The sequence below is a fragment of the Pyxicephalus adspersus genome, chromosome 6, assembly GCF_032062135.1.
Source record: "Pyxicephalus adspersus chromosome 6, UCB_Pads_2.0, whole genome shotgun sequence".
Classification (NCBI taxonomy): domain Eukaryota; kingdom Metazoa; phylum Chordata; class Amphibia; order Anura; family Pyxicephalidae; genus Pyxicephalus; species Pyxicephalus adspersus.
In genome coordinates, this window is record NC_092863.1 from 81,312,600 (window position 1) to 81,331,539 (window position 18,940).

Sequence of the window (18,940 nt, forward strand, 5' to 3'; positions counted from 1 at the left end):
GCAAGCATACAGACACAACAGTAACATAGAACTTAATTCTAAATATCTGAATATCCTTGATCATCAGTGTTCTCCCCAGCCCCTTTTAGCTGGGCACACCACCCGGCACTTTTCAGTAACCAGCCGGCTGTTTTTGGGTGGTTACTGCAGAGTTGGGTCACAATACAGTGCCTGCATACTCTCTATTTAAACATAAATCAAATCTGAACAAATGTGACACAACACAGCTGATGTGAGATCTGTAAAAACTCTTACCCAGTTCTGCTTTCGTAAACACTAGAAAAGTGTTGTCCTCATTAAGATTTTTATTGAAATCAATACTCAGCTGACTGATCATTTTTTTCATGGTTTTTATTTCCTGAATGAGAACAGAAAAACACAATATCAACATATTTTCACAATAAAAAACCAAACAGATGACACAAGTAAGCTATGTAGAAGGTCACAAATTACCACAATAATGTGGATTTTTAAAACTTGCAAAATATTGGCTATTAAAGATTTTATACAGATCAGCTGCCCTTCCCTTCAGATTCCTCTGATCTGAATGATTGTTCTGGGATCAGTGGTCCTGATTTATTAGATTAGATTTATTTGATTAGAGCTCTCCAAGGCTTGAGATGATACACTTTCATCAGTAAAGCTTGATATCCAGCAAATCTGGAATGTATTTCCCAGAAGTCATTTGCTATTTGTTAGCAAATGTTTTCAATCCTGGAACAGATCCGTTCCAGGTTTGCTGGATCACCCAACTTCATGGATGAAAGTGTATCTTCTCTAAACTTTGGGAGCTTTATTAAATCAGGTCCATTGTCTAAGGTAGTATTAATGACAATGATAGCCAGGTGATTAATATTTTCAGCAGACCAGCATTGGCAGCAAGTTTCCTTTAAATTCCTCCGATCCTCTGGTGTTCCGCTCATAGTAACAGCTTATACATACATTACGTACGTACATAAATACATTTGTGTATCTTGTGTACTTATGTTCACTACTAATAATTACTGAACACAGGAGCTCCCATGCATAGTAATCTGGAAAACCCTGTTGTCATTGTGACGTTTGTAGTGATCGTTAATACCACATTTAGTGTGACACAAAAATCAGTCAAAGGTGAACTAACGTCAAAATTTTCTTTCTTTTTAAATTTATTTGCCACATCATTTTTATTACTAGAAACAGACTCATTAAAAAAAAGGGACTGAAATGGTTAAACTTACTTCTTTCACTTTCTCATTGACCCTGTGTTGACCGCAAGTGTGCAAAAAAAAGCTCCCCCTAGTGGGGAGAATGATGTAGGGAGAGCAAGAGATAATCTACAAAACAAACTAGGAAGATTTTGCATCACAGATGAAGTGATCTGTAAGAAAATATATTTTTTTTGTTCCTGACATTTACAGCTCTCCCTCTGTATATGACCTAACCATGCATAATTGCAAATACCAAAACAAATGTACTGTGAAATAGGAGGAATGGTGTTTTTTTTATAACATCGATGACATTAATTTAAAGGTAGGTAAAATATTATGATGGGGAAAAAAGAAGTTGGCAGGTTTTTATTGCATGTTCTGCCAGACTTTTATTCTGCTTTGAATCCTACTACACTGTGTCAATGCACAAAAGGTAAAATACATTAACTTTTTATGTGTTAATATATGATATTTCAGTTTTTTCTTTTTAATAAATTTACAGAATCGCCTAATATCCTGTTTTTATATTTTTTTATTATAGGGGTAGGGAGTGTAGATTAAAAAAAAAATGTAGCATCAGGCTGCAATATAACAAAAATTGAAAAAAAGTGAAGGGGGTCTGAATACTTTCTGAAGCCGCTGTATATAAGGGTGAGCAATCTCTCCCCTCTCCCAGGTCCAAACACCAGCACTGTCACATGACAGCAAGGAAAGCAAGTCAAATGCTATACCTAATCCCTATACTCACAGGTACTAATTATTTAGCTACTAGTGGTTGAACTTAGTGACAAAGGAGAAAAGATAAGTATATTCTGCTGAGGGACCAGGCAATAATGAAAACCTGCTGCATGGGCAAAGCACAGATTTGTATTATAGAGACACTGCTACTTGCCTATTTAGTGTCTGACCACTTCGGTCATTTATTGGTCCAAGGCTCTTCTATGGTTTCCTTCTGATTTGCAACTGAATGGGAAAGGTGACCGGGTCTCTTCAAGCTTTTAGATAATTCCTAACAATAATCCAGTACTTTTCTAAAGCAATTGTTCATTTGGCAAACTTACACCAAAGGCTTGCTAGCATGTTGCCTCCAGGCTTATTAATTTAGGACACGGCCCTGTATGTATCGCCCAGCTGACCATAGAAAATCTTACAACTCCCAAACAGGGTTTTAGTTTGTAGCAACTATAGGAAATACAGGCTGTCCTGCAATCTCCTTTGGATTAGTTTAGTGATTACAACCATTATGAAAAAGTCAGCTGTGGTGTTTGTTGAAGTACAAAATAGATACATTCTACGTCTGTTGAATACGAGTGATCAGTTGTTATTTCTTCTTGCCAAGTGTTTTTCCTATAATGAATTAGCAAGCAGGTGGTTTAATTTACAAAAGCCAATCAATTATTTTTCCATTATTGACTGTGTGGTGTGGATTCAGATCTTCCTATTTTTGGTAATTCTTTCTAAAAAAAAAAGAACATTAAATTGACTTGGCTTTTACTGACAAGCAAATCTAAGCTGAAATAAAACAGATGTGTCTGATTTCCCTGGCACATCCAGCAATATTACTGGCCAGAACAAGCCAGCATAAATCAAATGCCAATGATACTTATACCTAGACTAGACCATTACAAATCAATGCTATAACAGGATCATTTGCTCACTGTCCCAGAATGACAGCATGATGCATCTAAATTGTTGGACCATCCTCATCTGCTTGTATTTCTCATCCGGTTACTTTCTTCATCTACTAGTTAACAATGTAGTTTTCCTTTCTCTAGCTTTGTATATCTCAATTTAGTAATAGAGCAGATTTTTGATCTATAGAGCAAGTTTCCACCGACTTTTTCTTATGTCCCACAAAGATTCAATTATTTACAATATTAGACTGCACCGGTATCAGTTTATTACCTGGGAGCATTTTTCTGAGGGAAGAAAACTTAAATGATTTTAAAGAAAACTTGCATATAAAAAACTATTTAAACTTTCATTGTTGATCTTTCATTGTGAAACCCCACTTGCCTGGATGTCAAGCTTATCCAGAGGTTTCAGTTGTGAGTCCTTAAACAAGTATGTGTATCAGAAGTTCTGACCTAAATCTTACTTTTAGGTCAGTGATTTAGAAAGTTTTGCAGGCTACATACGTCAGTCATAGATGGATTTCCCATCATTTGAGCATGTAGGCACACAATCGTTAACAATGAACATAATGGCACATCCATCCCACTAGGATCTCTACTTTTAAACAGAACAATTCTTGTATTGGTCCTCACCCAACTTTCATTACCCTTTATATTAATAAATGTATTGACAGTGATTAATTTCTACTGATGAAAAAAATGTGCATCCAATAAGGAAAAGCCACCTTTTGCCTTTGTAGCCTATTGAAACAGGCCTTCTGTTTTTGATAGCGAATCTGCATTTTATTTTTTAGTGATTGTTAACCCAATCACTAAAACGTCATATAAGCTTCATCATCTTAATTTAAGTTCAAAGTCATTTTCAAATTTGCAGCTTTTGGCAAAATATTTTCTAAAGGTCCTGCCATTGGGTAAAATTGCTTAGGTACCTCCTAAAATGGGGTGGCAAAACCATTACCCTATCTCTAAAATGATCTGTTATGCTGTCTCCCATTCACATGTGCTCACATTGGAGAGTTCATTTTGACAGGAAATTCGTCCACAGAGGCTAAAGCAGATACCTATTATTATTATTATTATTATTAATAAACAGGATTTATATAGCACCAACATATTATGCAGTGCTGTACATTAAAAAGGGTTGCGGATGACAGACAGATAGAGGCAGTGACACAGAAGGAGAATCAATGGACAAGTGGCAGAAACAAAGTTTTTTTAGATACACACTGTTTTATTAAATATTTGTCATCCACTTGGGGTTTACATTAATAATTTAAATACACTAAATAATTAACAGTGATAAGTGAATTGAGGTGATTGTGAACAAGCAGTTAAATCTCTCTCTTTGATGATCAGTTGATGAGTCCAAAACAATTATATATATCTTATACCACTTTATATGAATACCACCCCTTTTCTCAGACTGAAGGGGAGGTGGATGAAGCACACGGGAGACAGTGGATAGATTTGAAACTGACCCGCAGTCAGTTTTATTAAAAGGTTGTATAAGATAAAACAAACTAAAATAAATCCTAGCCAGTCGGGCACTAACTATACAACAGGCAGATTCCTCTCTACCAGTTGGTGGCTAACCCAGCCAACTCAACACAAATGTCCCAGCAACCTTTACTCACATGTAGTACAAAAATGGCTCTCACAGGCAGCTTCCCTGTGCCCCAGGTAAGAGAGCTTCCTTCCTCTCCTTCCCTTTTTACCTGCTGCTCACAGCTGTGCACTAATTAATGGCCAGACTAAACAAAACCAAACTCTGGCCTGGATCAGAACACCTCTGAGTGACATGCAAATCCAGGTCTGGAATCATAGCAGAAATGCTGCTGGTTAATCTCTCCCATAGGAGAGGAAAAGTGGAAAAATATATCTTCCCTCCAAGATGACTCCTTTGCCATGTCACAATATATATATATACATATAAATAAATAGAGAGAGAGACAAAACTGGAAATATTGTTTATGGATGGTACCAATACAATTTAATATTTAACTGCCAGGTTTTGTCCGCTACTTACACTCTGTGCTTCCTGGGGAAGATGGAGCCCATTCCGTTTACCAATCTGAACAGACTTTTCCAGATATCGTCTGACCTCCGGGTCCAATTGTTTCAGGTCTTGTGTTTGCTATAAATAGTAGAATAAATTTAGATTACAACAAGATATGAAAACATATTGATTAGATATAATAATGCTAAACCATTTTATTTTTATTCAGCTAAACAAAAAGTGGCACAGCAATATAAGAAATAACTGAATCCTATTTCAAACATACTGCCTTACAAACCAGCATACATAAAAAGATGCAGTCACAGAGATCCTCCTTTACCTATTAGTTATAATGCTTTGGTATTGTACACTAATGCTTATCTTAACTTACATTTGTATTAAAGATAATGCCTTGGGCAAGGTGGGATTTAGCATAGCCCAGGTCACCAAATGTTACAACATCCTAACCAAACATACAGGTGATTACAAAATGAACCAGACATGTAAGTAAAGACTGGGTAAGAATAGATAATTATCTAGATTATAATTAGAATAGATTATCAAAGCATACTTTAGTCTTTTTAGGATTATGCCTATTAAGGAACCCTTTAAAGGGCACATCCTAAGTATGCAGAAGCTACATACTAGGACATGAATGCATTTATTATTTACAGTATAAGACCACAGTTTTCTGACATAAGCATAATAATACAAAGGAATGTTTGTTCATTTTTATTTATAACAAGAGATTCTATCCAAGAGAATCATGTAAATCTATCCAAGTTTTTACTTTAACCCACAAATAAAGATGAAGTACACCCTGGTATAAAATATTAAAATCTAAATCCTTTTTTCCCCACAGCTTTACCTTACATGCCTTTGCACAAATATCACCTGTGTAAACAATACACAATTCCCCCATTTCACAATACAAATGGTTACCATGTTCTGTTCAGACAGCTGTATACATTAGTAATAAAGCATTTTACTACTGTCATTTATTCTGTCACTGAAAATCTGCCTGGCATGTTTGCACTGCAGTTAGAAGCTCTTCTTAGTACTTCAAGAAACATCCTCCTCACAGCAGGATTTAAGTCTCAGATTTTTTCTAGAAATATGGTGTGGCAAATCACTAGTAAAAGAAGGGAATTTTTGACTATAGTTCTGCTTAAAGTGACAAGACAAAAATCAACACATTTATATGACTGTTTAAAGAAAATACATGACATCACAACATGACCTTCAATGACCTATTCATAACACAACACTTACATAAAAGTGCAGAATTCTTTTAAATATATCTTCTCGCATAGTCATCTCAACGTCAAAGTCAGACAGTCTTTTGTCAGCCAGTGTGCTGGATGAGCGCAGTTCCCTACTTGGGGATATGTGCTGTGGGAAATCTAACATGCTTCTTTCCACTGTCCAGAAGTATAAGTAAAAAAAGTGAATAAAGTAATAAGTAAATAAAAAAGTAAATAAAGTAAAAAATCACATATTGTGGTTCTAATCATGGCATACCACATACATTGAAGCATTTGAAATTGAATAACCAATACCCTTCCATTTTCATTGCTTGAAACTAAAAGCAACCAAGTTAATTAGGTAATGGGACACAACAGACAGTTTAAGTGACAGGCTGAAATCACTACATACTGCAAACACAACTTGGTAGAAAATTCATCACTGACACTCAAAAAGTGTTTCCTAACTGCAAAAATTAAATCTGCTATACTTACCTCCATTCCAGTGTTGAACCACCCACAAGCTGCCTTGTTAGTAACAAAATTTTTCTACGTTTGGTATTTTTGGCCATCTTGTTTGGCTAGGTTGGGTTAACGTAACCCCCGAGCATGCACAGAGAATGAATTATTTCCTGCACCAAGCTATGCCAAGAACTAAAGAAGTCTGGAAGCAGGAAGGCACAAATATATAATTGCAGAGGGGATCATATGCAGGAAGGATTTTTACTGAAGAAAGGACAGGTGATGTCTCTTCTACAATAAAACATAATTACCTGCTTGCTGGTAATCATGGTGCAGCTCAGGATGCCAGGATTTGCTGAATATACTGGCATTCTGCATTGCTAACAGGACAGAAGGTAATCCCTGGCATATGCATGGAAGTTATGTAATTTCAGCTTGGCCAGTGAAGATGGCCAAAGATCTGACACCTAGAAGAAGAGCAAAGGAAGTTGGCAGCGCCTACGAAGGAGCGAAGACAAATGAGTGTGAAAAAAAAATTGCGCTCATGCAGATATGTTTATTTTATAGCAGAAGAGACACTGTATCTTCTGCAATAAAGGGCCTACTTGCGCAAATGTTTTTACTTTTAGGTTTTAGTTCTGTTTCAATACTAGCAATAAAATACTTTAGTTAATACATGAAAGTTAAAGCTCTGTGGGCTTTGTCTACCCAAAACATTATTTCACACATTTTATAAACTGCACACACTATTTTTCTATTAAGTGTTGTATTTGTAGCAAAGTATCACCTGAATACTCAAGTTCCAAATCCGCTAATACTTTTACTGTGTTCTCAAAAGTAACTTCTTCTACATTCAGTGCAGCCACAGAATCATAAACACTCTTTGTCCTTGTAATGAGTTCCTCTGTTCTGGTCTGGATGGTCTCCGGTGACAAATCCCATCTCAGGAGATTCCTGTTCCCAGCCAGGCTTGAAGCCATTCTTAAGGTTTTGAGGACTTCTGAGCCCATAGTCATTTTTAAGAATGTTTTGCTGCTGTGTAACCTGAAATTGAGAAAGAAAATAAAATGTTGTTAAAAAGGTTTTAATTACAAAAAAAGTTAAACATTTGATTTGTATGATGAGTCTTTAGAATAAATGCTGTAAATAAACAAAGACAGAGAAAACCTACACCTACCTAGGTTAGCCCATGAGAGACGGTGTATCTGCTATTATCTCTTCTGTCATTTGCAACCTCTATTTAATGTACAGCGCTGGGTAATATGTTGGCGCTATATAAATACTGTTTATTAAAATTAATTATAAGAGAAGAATAAACTACATTCTGCATGAAATTTAAAAAATATATCTGGCCCATTTAGGGTACATCAATGTTCTATTTTAAGAATGCCCATACACCTACTGGTACAAACCTTCCCCTGGACATGGGTCCAAACACAATGAAAGATCTGTATAATGATGGAGCTTTCACAGGATTTTGACTGTCAATCCTAACAGAGCATTGAGGCAGCGGAGAAGAATAAAAGGTGAGTACCAGTGAGCAAATTTAAAACTTGACTGAATATGCAAAGTGATGGGGTTTTCTTAAGGACAGACTTCGGGTATACAGAAAAAAATACACCATTGAATTCATTTCAAAGCAAAAATGAGGATATGGGCACTTAACAAGTCTCTAGGTTACAATATTACCAATTTTTAAAATTGGGAAATGTAAAGCCAGCAAATGGGATATGGAAGAGGGGTCTGCAACTTGGTCTACACAAATCCTAAAAATTTTTTAAAGTAGAAGTAAACTTTCACAAAGAAAACTTGGTTTTATAGAGATTTTAAAGTTATAAGTTGAAGTGAAAACTAGATCACCATTTTTTACATAATACCTTTTTTGCTATGACCTGTGAACATCCTGAAGACCCCTATGAACCTATTGATGTGGGCAAACCCCATCAGCAAATAAACATCACAGTTTTATTGTGAAGACTACAGAGGATCATGAAAGTACACAAGTGGAGAGTTCCTTGCCTACTTACTGTAGGTCGTGTACCACAAGTTTGGGAGTGATTCCCCATTGTTGCTGTAATAGAAGAAAAAAACCTCTCTGACAGGTTGTGGGTGAAATCATTGCCCTCAGCTGCTGATATCAGATATTTTGGAGTGTGTTGAATGGAGTGTTCCTCCAGGGCACTGTAGTTCCTTACAGCAGAAGATACAGCACTATGTGATTCAGCAACTGGTAGGAAGAACCAAGACACCAAAAAGAGAGCGCAATATCTAAGACACCCAGAGTGAAAGATTGTAGCTGTACTGCTTGCTCCCCAGGGAAGATTTTACACACTCCCCTCCTTATAGGTATTTTAATTCTTCTATTAAAGCGGACCTATCATGACATTTTTAACAATATAAAAGGGTGGCTTTACCTGCAATGTAAAAAAAAGTGCAGATCTCATGCATGCACAGTGAAATCAGCACCTTATTTTTACTATTTTTAGTAGGAAACATCACCTGATCTTGCATCTATGCAGTGCGAGAGTGGGTGACATAAGAAAAAACTAGAAGACAGATGAAGATAGCGGTGCCCGATGGTTGCCCCGTGGAAAGAATCCAGGACGGCACAGGACCGAATGGAATCCAATTGTGGAGGGATCAAGGGCTCTGAAATGAAAGTTCCACTTTAAGCTGTGCAGAAAAACGGTTTATTTTCGAGCACCAAGCTCACTTAAACTTTTTGATTTTCCTGAAAATTTTGCACCAACATAACTAGTTTAAAGTGGAACTAAACTTTGCAATACTCATCTCTCCTCAATCTTCACCGGGTCATTCTTCAGGTTCAGCATCCTTAGCCATCTTGATGGGCCGGCATAGGATAATGGAATAACATAATTCCCATGCAGGGATATAGAGTTAGTTCATCCCAAGACATGCAGAAAATGTACACTGATGTGTTCGTGTGCAACTTAGTAAAAGTTCCACTCTAAGAAGTATATTTAAAAATAATTGAAAAAGTAAGTTTGTTCAACAAAAGTGCATGTGTATTCATTCTGTGGCCCTTCATTCAAAGTGTTAATTTTGTGTAAATTACTTTGTCAGCAAAGTGAACAGGGACCAGGCAAACAAGTAATTGAAAATGAAGGACCCATGACATTTTCTGCTGAATAAAATATTCCAAAGAAAGACCTAGCTGACACCTAATATTATGTTCATTTACTGAAGATTTTTGTTTTGACCAGGGTTCTCCATTAACAACTTTTATTTGAAAATAATGAATATCTTTGAATACATTAAAAATACTAAACAATGGGATATGAAATCTCTTTGGATGAGCAGACTCCCGCTGCTATTTTGCTTGTCGTGACCAAACATATTTAAATGGTATTAGACAAGTTTAATGATCTGTGAACAATAAGCTATGCTATATGAGTTTGCCTGTCAGAGAGCTTTTATCTGAACCTTCTGCTACGAAATAAAGAAAAGCAGAACACATACTGGTTATTAAACATTCCTTTTTCTTCAGCTTAGGGTAAAGGTTGGAACCCCTTTCACAGTTCAGTTGTTTTTGTGATCCATATTGAGGACAGTTGCCCTCAAATTCTGTTCAAGAGAAGGGTAGCAGACAAGGGAAATCTGGGAATTTTCAAATTCATTCAAGTCTTCTTGTCAACTATCCAAAACTAATTATACACACACACATATATATATATTATTATTATTACACAGTATTTATTTAGCACCATCATATTACACAGCGCTGTACAAAGTCCATAGTCGTGTCACTAACTATCCCTCAAAGGAGCTCACAATCTAATGTCCCTACTATAGTCACATGTCATTAATGTAGTCTGAGACTACAACACAACGTGGAAACCCTGGAAAGGCCAAGCAAATCAACAATGCTCGAGAACACGGGCTATGCACAAAATTTATGCAGAAACTGGGGTGAAGAAAAATGCCAGCAGGTGCTCTGGACTAATGAGTGAAAATATGATATATGTGACTGTAGCAGAAGATCAAATCATTAAAAACTGGTACAATAATAAGTGTCTGCAAGCATGGTGAAGGTTCTTTGTAAGTTTGGGGCTACATTTCTGCTAATCGAGTTTGAGTCTGGAATTTGGTCAGGATTTGCGGTGTCTTCAATGCTGAGGAATACTAGCAGATACTTCTATATCATGCAATACCGGAAGGCATATGATTAGCCCCAAATTTAATCCCAGAAATTTCCCTTCATCAATAAAACAAATTTGCCTGCCTGTTTTGAATTCTTTTTGAATGAACACTGAGCTGCACATGCTGGCATACCCAGGTCCCAAGAATGAGTGAACCACATGCATGAGAGTTATGTCATTCCGACCTGGCTATTCAAGGTGGCCTAAGTGAAGATGTCAACACCGGTAATTGGAGCGAGGAGAGGTGAGTTTAGTTTGGAAGAGCACTTGCACCAAAATGTCTGTATGTGTTTGCTCCACAAAGTACTGCTTCTCCCGTAAAATCATGCAGCTGTAACAGTGAGGTTATTGTGCTAATTCACTTTTTCCCCTTGGTAGTTAACACCCCCTCTGGTGGTCAAGGTGAAGAATTTCCACAAATCGACTGCAAAAAAGATAATTAATGCCAGTGGTTGTATATCTAGTTGCAGGAACCCTGGCCATCTCTGGAAAATCCTGGTAATTCCAGGAATCCATGTAATCTCTGGCTTCATGAAATCTTTGAGTTTAAGTGGAACTAAACCCAATATACTCACCTGTCACAGTTCCATTGCAGGGCAATGACATCTTCTTCGTTCATCTCTTCCTGGAGACGATCTTCGGCCACCTTCATTGACCAAGCCAGGATTACGTTCATTCCCCGCACATGAAGGGGAAAACAAGATTGCTGGGTAGCCTGCCAACCGCATGTGGAGCTCCACTTTTTTGACAGATGCCGAGCTATCAAGCGGGTAGAAAGATAATTGCAGGAGAGACATCGCCTGTCCTTTTCTGCAAAAATGACCTGCCTGCGTGAATTTTTAAAAGTGCCAACTCCACTAGGCTTCTGTAATATCCAGAAGGCAGTGGAACATGACTGTCCAGGAAGATGATGTATTTGAGGCATGGGCCGAATGAAAGGCAAATGGAGGCACTTAATCTGAGAAAACTGGATCTCAGGAACAGATATAAATAATAATGTTTTGTATTAATACTTATCCACCACCAGAGATTGGAAAAATGTGCATACAAATTGTTCCACAATGCCTATAGCTACAGAGGTGAATGAAGATTTGTTTCAAAGTGCTTTTACTGCTCAGTTAGAATCGGTAAACACTTTAGCATGAATACTCCAAACACAACCATGATTATCCCTGCTGCTTACTAACCCATTTTTAGCTTCAAAACTAACAAAACAAATAGGTGAGCACAGAGGACGAATCCCACAGGTCTACTTGTCTTGTAAGATTAATAATAATATTATATAGCGCCAACATATTATGCAGCACTGTACATTAAATAGGGGTTGTAAATGACATACAGATTCAGACAGTGACACAGGAGGAGAGGGCCCTGCCCCGAAGAGCTTACAATCTAGGAGGGGGGGGGGGGAATTAACACAAAATAGGATGGGAGATATGTAGTGGTGGGAAGTAATGACGGTTTCAAAAGACAGAAGAAGATGGGTGGGCAAATTAAAAAAAATGGATTTTGAATGCTCTTTTAAATGATCAGAAAGTAGGAGGAAGCCGAATAGGACGAGGAAGACTGGTGGGGCAGCTCTAGAAAAATCTTGGAGCCGTGTGTGATGAGGTGATGAGTGAGGAAGTCAGTTGTAGGTCATCGGAGAAGTGGAGGGATAGGCTAGGGGAGTATTTATTTATTTACCAGGCCAGAAATGGGACAAGAGCTGTGTAGGGATTTGAAGGCAAAGCACAGGAGCTTGAATTTGATTCTAAGGTGAAATGGAAGCCAATGAAGAGAACTACAAAGAGAGGCAGCAGAAGAGGAGCGGTGGAAAGGATGGATGAGTCTGGCTGCAGCATTCATAATAGATTGTAGAGCAGAGAGTCGGGTTGGTGGAATACCAGAGAGGAGGATGTTACAGTAGTCCAGACGAGGGATGATAAGAGCGTGTACAAGGAGTTTGGTGGTAAGATACTAGTCACATTACTATACATCACTGTAAGTATGTGCAGCAGCAAAGTTTCTATGTAATAATTCTAGCTAGTTTTGCGCAAAAGCTGCCAATCATAAATGACAATTCTGACAAACCTGAAAGACCCTGGGAACAATGATCTCCATATTCTGTTTTATCCTTTTGCAGCACAATAATATATAATAAACTGGTTGCTGGTTTGCTGTCCATCACATAATCCAAAACATAAAACTGTTAAAACATGCAAAAGAGCACCACAAGCTATCCTCAGTTGCACTGATGGCACACACTGGCACTGTCACAGGGTTCCATGCTGAGGATAATAGAAAAGCTCACCTCAGACATCAATAGATTGCACAGGACTCCCTGCCATGTGTGTGCTATTGTACTGGCAGATAAAGTAAGCCACAGAACAAGGGGTGCAATTAGTTTAGCGTTGGTTAAGACTTTATTTCCATGAAAATATTCTGTTTTGACCGCTTGTCTTTGACTATGCCTGTAAAATACACCTGTCATAAGAGAAATATAGGGCTGCCATTGCTGTCCTCCTGAAAAGGAGATTTGCTTGTCACAAACTTGACAAGCTTGCAGCAAATGAAAGGCTCAAAACAATTTGAATTCCTGTCAGCTGTAAGTGTCTTAAAACAAATCTAAACCCAAAACCAAAATGTTATATATTGCAGCTGTCCAGTTCTTAGATGTGGTGTCTGAATAAGTAGTTTTTTTGGGGATTTTTTTCCCTTTAATTTCCCTAAGTAATTATGTTGATACCTACAATAAACTATGCAAACCCCATTCTCGGATTTCAACTATTCCACATCCCCTATTTAACATACAGAATGGAGAAAAAGGAGACAAAAATCTCTGGGCCTTGTAACTCTGGAAAATGTAAAACCACATTAAAAAGCAATTGCGTTTGTTGCCAGAGCGGAGTCTAGCTGGGATAATGGTGGGTCTTTGTAATATATGGATTGAACATGAATGTACTGTTTAATGAATACTGAGAGTCTGGTAGAGCTTTATTGGACTTGCTGCTGCCCTCCTTGGTGTGACTTACCAACTTGTGAAACAATTTGCTTCATTAGCCTTCAACAGCCTTAGAGAATGTTTGTACATGTCTCCTTTTTCCTTAAGAAGCGAACTGCGTGCCGCGAAACGCATGGAATACCTGACTAACATCCTTTAGGACAGCAGTCCCCAAACTGTGGTCCGCGGCTCTGGCCAGTGCCACATACCCTGGCCAGGATATAACCCACCCACTCTCCCATCGCAGGCTCAGACCTCAGTTCTGGGATCATGACGTCACTCTGGGGGAAGTTTCTTCCCCTTTAAATGATACACGGCTCCCCGCAGATGCGTGGTCCGAAGTCGGTAAATTTAGTAGTCCATGATGTCTAAAAGGTTGTGGACCACTGCTTTAAGAGACCTATCACGAATGTGTTTTATTAGTTAAAGCGTACCTAAAATCACCACACATGTATGTCATTATACAACATCTGAATCAACGCATTTAATCAGTGGAATACCAGTAATGGCTGAGAAGCTGCACCACTGCAACGTTTGAAGTCACAGCACAGCAGAAAGCCTTTCTCTAGGATTTTAACATGGGGGAACCCTTGAAATAACTTTTAGATTTTTAGGGAACCTCTGCTATAAATATTATATTCACAGCTCAGTGTGTATTAGTGTGGCGGGAAGAATGTCTTTTCATTGCTGGCCACTGGATAGAATGTCACTCTTACAGATAGCCAACAAGATCATTGGTGTCATGTAAAGAGGAACTAAACTCAAAACTCCCAAACACACAAACAATCCACTTACCTTCAATCCCGCAGGGCAGTCTGATCCTTCCAGAGGTTTCTTCCATCGGGCCCCGCATCGTCCCGGCATCCGTCTTCGGGCCAGCGCTCCGGGCACCGCCATCTTTTCCTCTTCTTCCGGGTTCTTCCTCCTATGTCACTCGACCCAGGTGCGAGATCGGGTGAGGTAGTTTGGAAAAAAAACTTGCCAATCTCACTGCGCATGTGTGAGATAGGCAAATTTTTCTCTTTTTACAAAAAGGCTCCTTCTGCGCATGCCCAAAATGCTTGGGCTTGCGCAGAAAGAGCACCCAAGAGCCTCCCAGGATGCGTGACGTAGGTAGGCTTTGCGCTCCCATTCATTCTCAACTGCCTAGGTCAGAGATCGGCCAAATACGGCCTAGCCGGTAGTTTGTTCCGGCCTTACGCAGGAGCCCCGGGTTGCTGGCCGGAACAAACTACTGGAGCCGGACCGCCAGAGCTCTGGAGCCGCATGCGGCTCTTGAGCCTCCTCTTGCTGTGGCTCCCTTCCCTATTTACCGCGGCCAGCGTTAACACTTCCGCCACCGCAGTAAATAGGGAACGCCCCCTGAAGGGAAATCCATCTCCTCCGCAATGCATACAGAGGGGGGATTACCCTTCAGGGGGCATTCCTAGTGGGGGGCAGAGCCATTAGGGCACGACTCCAGCCTAGTGTGCTCCTGCCCACCCCATAAATGGCCTAGTGGCCGAAAAAGTTTGCAGACCTTTGACCTAGGGTTGTCTACCCTTTTATGTAAAGTGCAAATTCCTAAGTTAAGGTACGTTTTAAACTGACCTGAGAGGTACAAATTCCTTATTGCTCTGGGAACTCCTAGAAACCCCCGGAGGAGCCCTGGTTGGGAATCAGTGGTATGGAGCCTCTTCCGACATTGCCATTTGTTATCTCCCCTCCTATTGTGTGATACTTCCCCCACCTCCTAGATTGTAAGCTCTTCGGGGCAGGGTCCTCTCCTCCTCCTGTGTCACTGTCTGTCATTTTTAACCCCTATTTAATGTACAGCGCTGCATAATATGTTGGCGCTATATAAATCCTGTTTATTAATAATTTGTTCTTCTGACCATGCGCTGGCAGTGATCAAGCCAAGGCATTGCCATAACAACCATGCACATAGCATTTTCAGGAGAGGTCAGCAATGGTAGACTACTTCTCTCTTCATAGGTTTCATCTCTAAATCTTCTGAAATAACAGAATTATAAACATAGAAATGGCAAACAGATGCATGCTAATCAGAATGCACAGCCAGCACTGGCACCTCCCTTTGTGTCACCAGCATGGTGCAGCTGCTGCATGACAGGAGGGGAACAATCTCCATGTGTCAGTGGCATGCTGGTACTCCTAGTTCTCCAGCAGCAGGAGACAGCCCTGACTGTACAGTGATTGGTGGAGTTGTATGAGGTGACAGAAGAAGCATGCAGTGTACCTGCGGAAGGTGTACACACACAGGCGTGCAGCATACATGACCGGACACACAGCGGCTCAGCGTGCAGACACAGGCATGGCTACCACCGTCACGTGATGCGGACATGATGGCCGCCACGCTTTGTGAGGGCAAAGCATCACATTCTGTTATCAACCGGTATGACCCAAACATTGTAATCTCTAAACCGTGTAACCCAGAGATCAGCCGTCATGAAAACTCGTCGGCTGTGCAATACCATTGGTTTATTGATGCTGTTCAGAGAGTCAAACCGTGATTTAAAAGTGGTTCAACGTTCTTAGTTTCAGGGAAATATCCGTATTAACTCATAGCCGGATCGTAATTAGGAATCCCCTTGTTGCTTTTATTCGAGAGGTCTGCAAGTGGTGTCGGTGCCCTTACTAAAGATGGCGGCGAAGGAACAGAAAGGGGCGGATACCTGATCCAGGGCCGCCGGGTACTGCAGGGTCCTAGGGCTGGAGGCTGTGGGGACAAAGCTGTGAGGGCTGACATGGGTTACAGCATGGTTACCTTAGCCTATTTAATATTGTTTAGGAAGTATGAAGACATTGCTGCTTGTAAAAGCTCTTGTAAAATATCTTTTTTTAAATATATATATATTTTTCAATAGAATTGAGCACTGTTGAAAGCTATAGCATGTGATTTTTAAACTATTACAGTTATCTATTCATTAAACATTATTTCATTATTGGTAAGTTATCCTACAGATGCTGCCCTTCACATAATGATGATGATAAATATAATTTTATTTGTAAAGCACCAAAAGCCAATCAGAATCCACTGCAGTGCACATGTGTGAGCTTGTAAACTCAATAAGCCATCACAATAGTGATTTTATCATTTAGATGAAGGTTTTAACAAGACCAAACTATAAAATATCAGCTGTCTGCTTTCTCAGTACTTATACCTTATTGCTTTGGCAATCCTGTATCATATATTGTATATTTTTAACCTGTAATACAGAAAAAAAAAATCTAAATAGACCCCAAATTATTATAAACCACATGGCCGAATCTCACCACAAGCCTGTGGGTGCAGTGTTATGGTCTGGGGTGCCTGTGGGGGCAGTGTTATATTCTGGGGTACCTGTGGGGGGCAGTGTTATGATCTGGGTACGTATGGGGGCAGTGCTATGATCTAGGGTTGCTTCAGTTGGTCATGTCTAGGTTCTGCAATGGTATGTGCCCCAAAATATCAGGTCAGCTAACTACTTGAATATACTGAAAGACCGGTGTTACTATTAACCCCCATGAATTTTATGTACCAAAAGCGGTAACCCGAGCCACAGGGTGGCATAGAAAAACTCCTACCTGCTCACCACAGTCCCGCGGCATCCTCCAACAATCCCCGTCCAGCTTCTCCATTGCATCCTCGGCTTTATCGGTACGCTGGGAAGGCATGGTCTGGCGGGAAATTTAAAAGCAGATTACATTGTAATCTGCTTTTAGCATATTGATCAGAGTGATAAAGTTATAAAAAATAATAAATACAAAAGTTTATCTATTATTGTAATGTTGTTTGAACAAATTTCAGTGTTTTTGACTTGATTCAAATATTACAATAAATTTATTAGTATTATAATATTTCATTATTTTTTATAATTATTATTTAAAATTATTTATTATATTATAATTTATGATTTGTGTTTCAAACTTTATCATACCTGGGAGCTATTCCTAAGAATTACAGTCCTACAATATTAAACACCAAATTTTCATACAAAACAATGTTCAATATAAAAAAATGGACATAATCAGACCGCCAATGAAGGTTAATGGATATTTTCACACAGGCATAGTCCAGGATGACAATACCAAGATTCATTGGGCTCAGATTGTGAAAGATTGGTCCAGGGAACATGAGACATCATTTTCCTCTATGGGTTGGCACCACCAGAGGTCTAACTCTCCCATCATCAATACAAGATCTTAAAAATGTAATGGTCGGAAATAAATGTTGGGATATTGCATACTCCTATCGAAATGATTACATGGTGAATGTGTGCTGTAATCACAGCTAAAGACAGTCCAACTAATTATAGAGTGTGACTATTTTTTTGGCCAGGCAGTGAGGGTCCTCAGCCTTCACCTAAGCCCCAGGTATCACTGGAATAATTAAAGTGGTTGGAATCCCTGTTTGTACAAGTGTTTGCTTGTAGTGCGGTTATAAGGTCCCTTCATGGAGCTTCCCAGGGTGGCCTTCTGCTCAAACCATTTACCATTTGTGAAATATTGGTCTTCCTAATGGTGCCTGATGGTGCCTAATGGTGCCTGACAAGGACTGTGGGGGCTCTGATTCATTGATCAGCTCACGGTTAAGTGAAGTATTATTATTATTACTAATATCATTAGTTGTATTATCTTTGGTCTTAGAAAAGAAATACAAAAAATTTGGGTTTTTTTCTCACTCATTATGGGTTTATTTCATTCCAATCAAAAGCTACGTACACACGGCAGATTTTTATCGCCCGATGATCGGCATCGGCCAATTATCGGGCGAAAATCTTCCGTGTGTACAGTCGGTGTCGTCCATCGTCCAGACGACCGACCTGCCGGATCCACGGACGATGGACGACAGCCGATCGTAATGAAAGGGAAGGGGAGAGCGCGCAGCAGGGTGCCGCTCCGTCGCTCTCCCCTCTCCATAGAGCATGAACGGTGCTGTATGTACAGCATCGTTCATGCATCTTGCAGCCCCTTGTCGTTGGAAAGGATTGTGAAAGATCCTTTCCAACGACAAAAATTGCAAGTGTGTACGCAGCTTAAGACCAAACAAGAAATGATAGTTATCAAAGTCAAACGATTTGATGCCATTAAATATAACAGGTAAAGAAAATACAACGTTTAGGTCATACCTAAAAGAACATGTGAGAAATAAACAAAATAAAATATTGTATTTGGGGAGTGGGGTGACTGTATATAATGGTGGAAACAATACTGAAGTGTACGGCTCGGTAATGGTAGCCTAATACATTGTAACACTACACTGACGTCACGCTGCGCCTACCTTGTTTTCCT

At 39.3% G+C, this 18,940-nt stretch overlaps 1 protein-coding gene across 3 annotated transcripts in view; it reads right to left on the reverse strand.

The window, feature by feature from the left end:
* The window catches only part of NLN (neurolysin), a 40,954-nt gene extending 24,957 nt beyond the window's left edge, over positions 1 to 15,997 (reverse strand). Inside the window, exons 1-5 of one of the 3 annotated variants that reach the window (XM_072416347.1) lie at positions 15,906 to 15,997; positions 7,314 to 7,570; positions 6,093 to 6,241; positions 4,851 to 4,958; positions 256 to 358 (exon numbers count right to left, since the gene is read on the reverse strand). In XM_072416347.1, the coding sequence (XP_072272448.1) occupies positions 256 to 358; positions 4,851 to 4,958; positions 6,093 to 6,241; positions 7,314 to 7,570; positions 15,906 to 15,943 (655 nt within the window). In that variant the 5' untranslated portion in view covers positions 15,944 to 15,997. Of the gene's footprint in view, positions 1 to 255; positions 359 to 4,850; positions 4,959 to 6,092; positions 6,242 to 7,313; positions 7,571 to 14,464; positions 14,657 to 15,905 lie in introns of those variants that run through there. The other 2 variants (XM_072416348.1, XM_072416350.1) reach the window with 2 other exon arrangements.
* Positions 15,998 to 18,940: the final 2,943 nt, after the last annotated feature.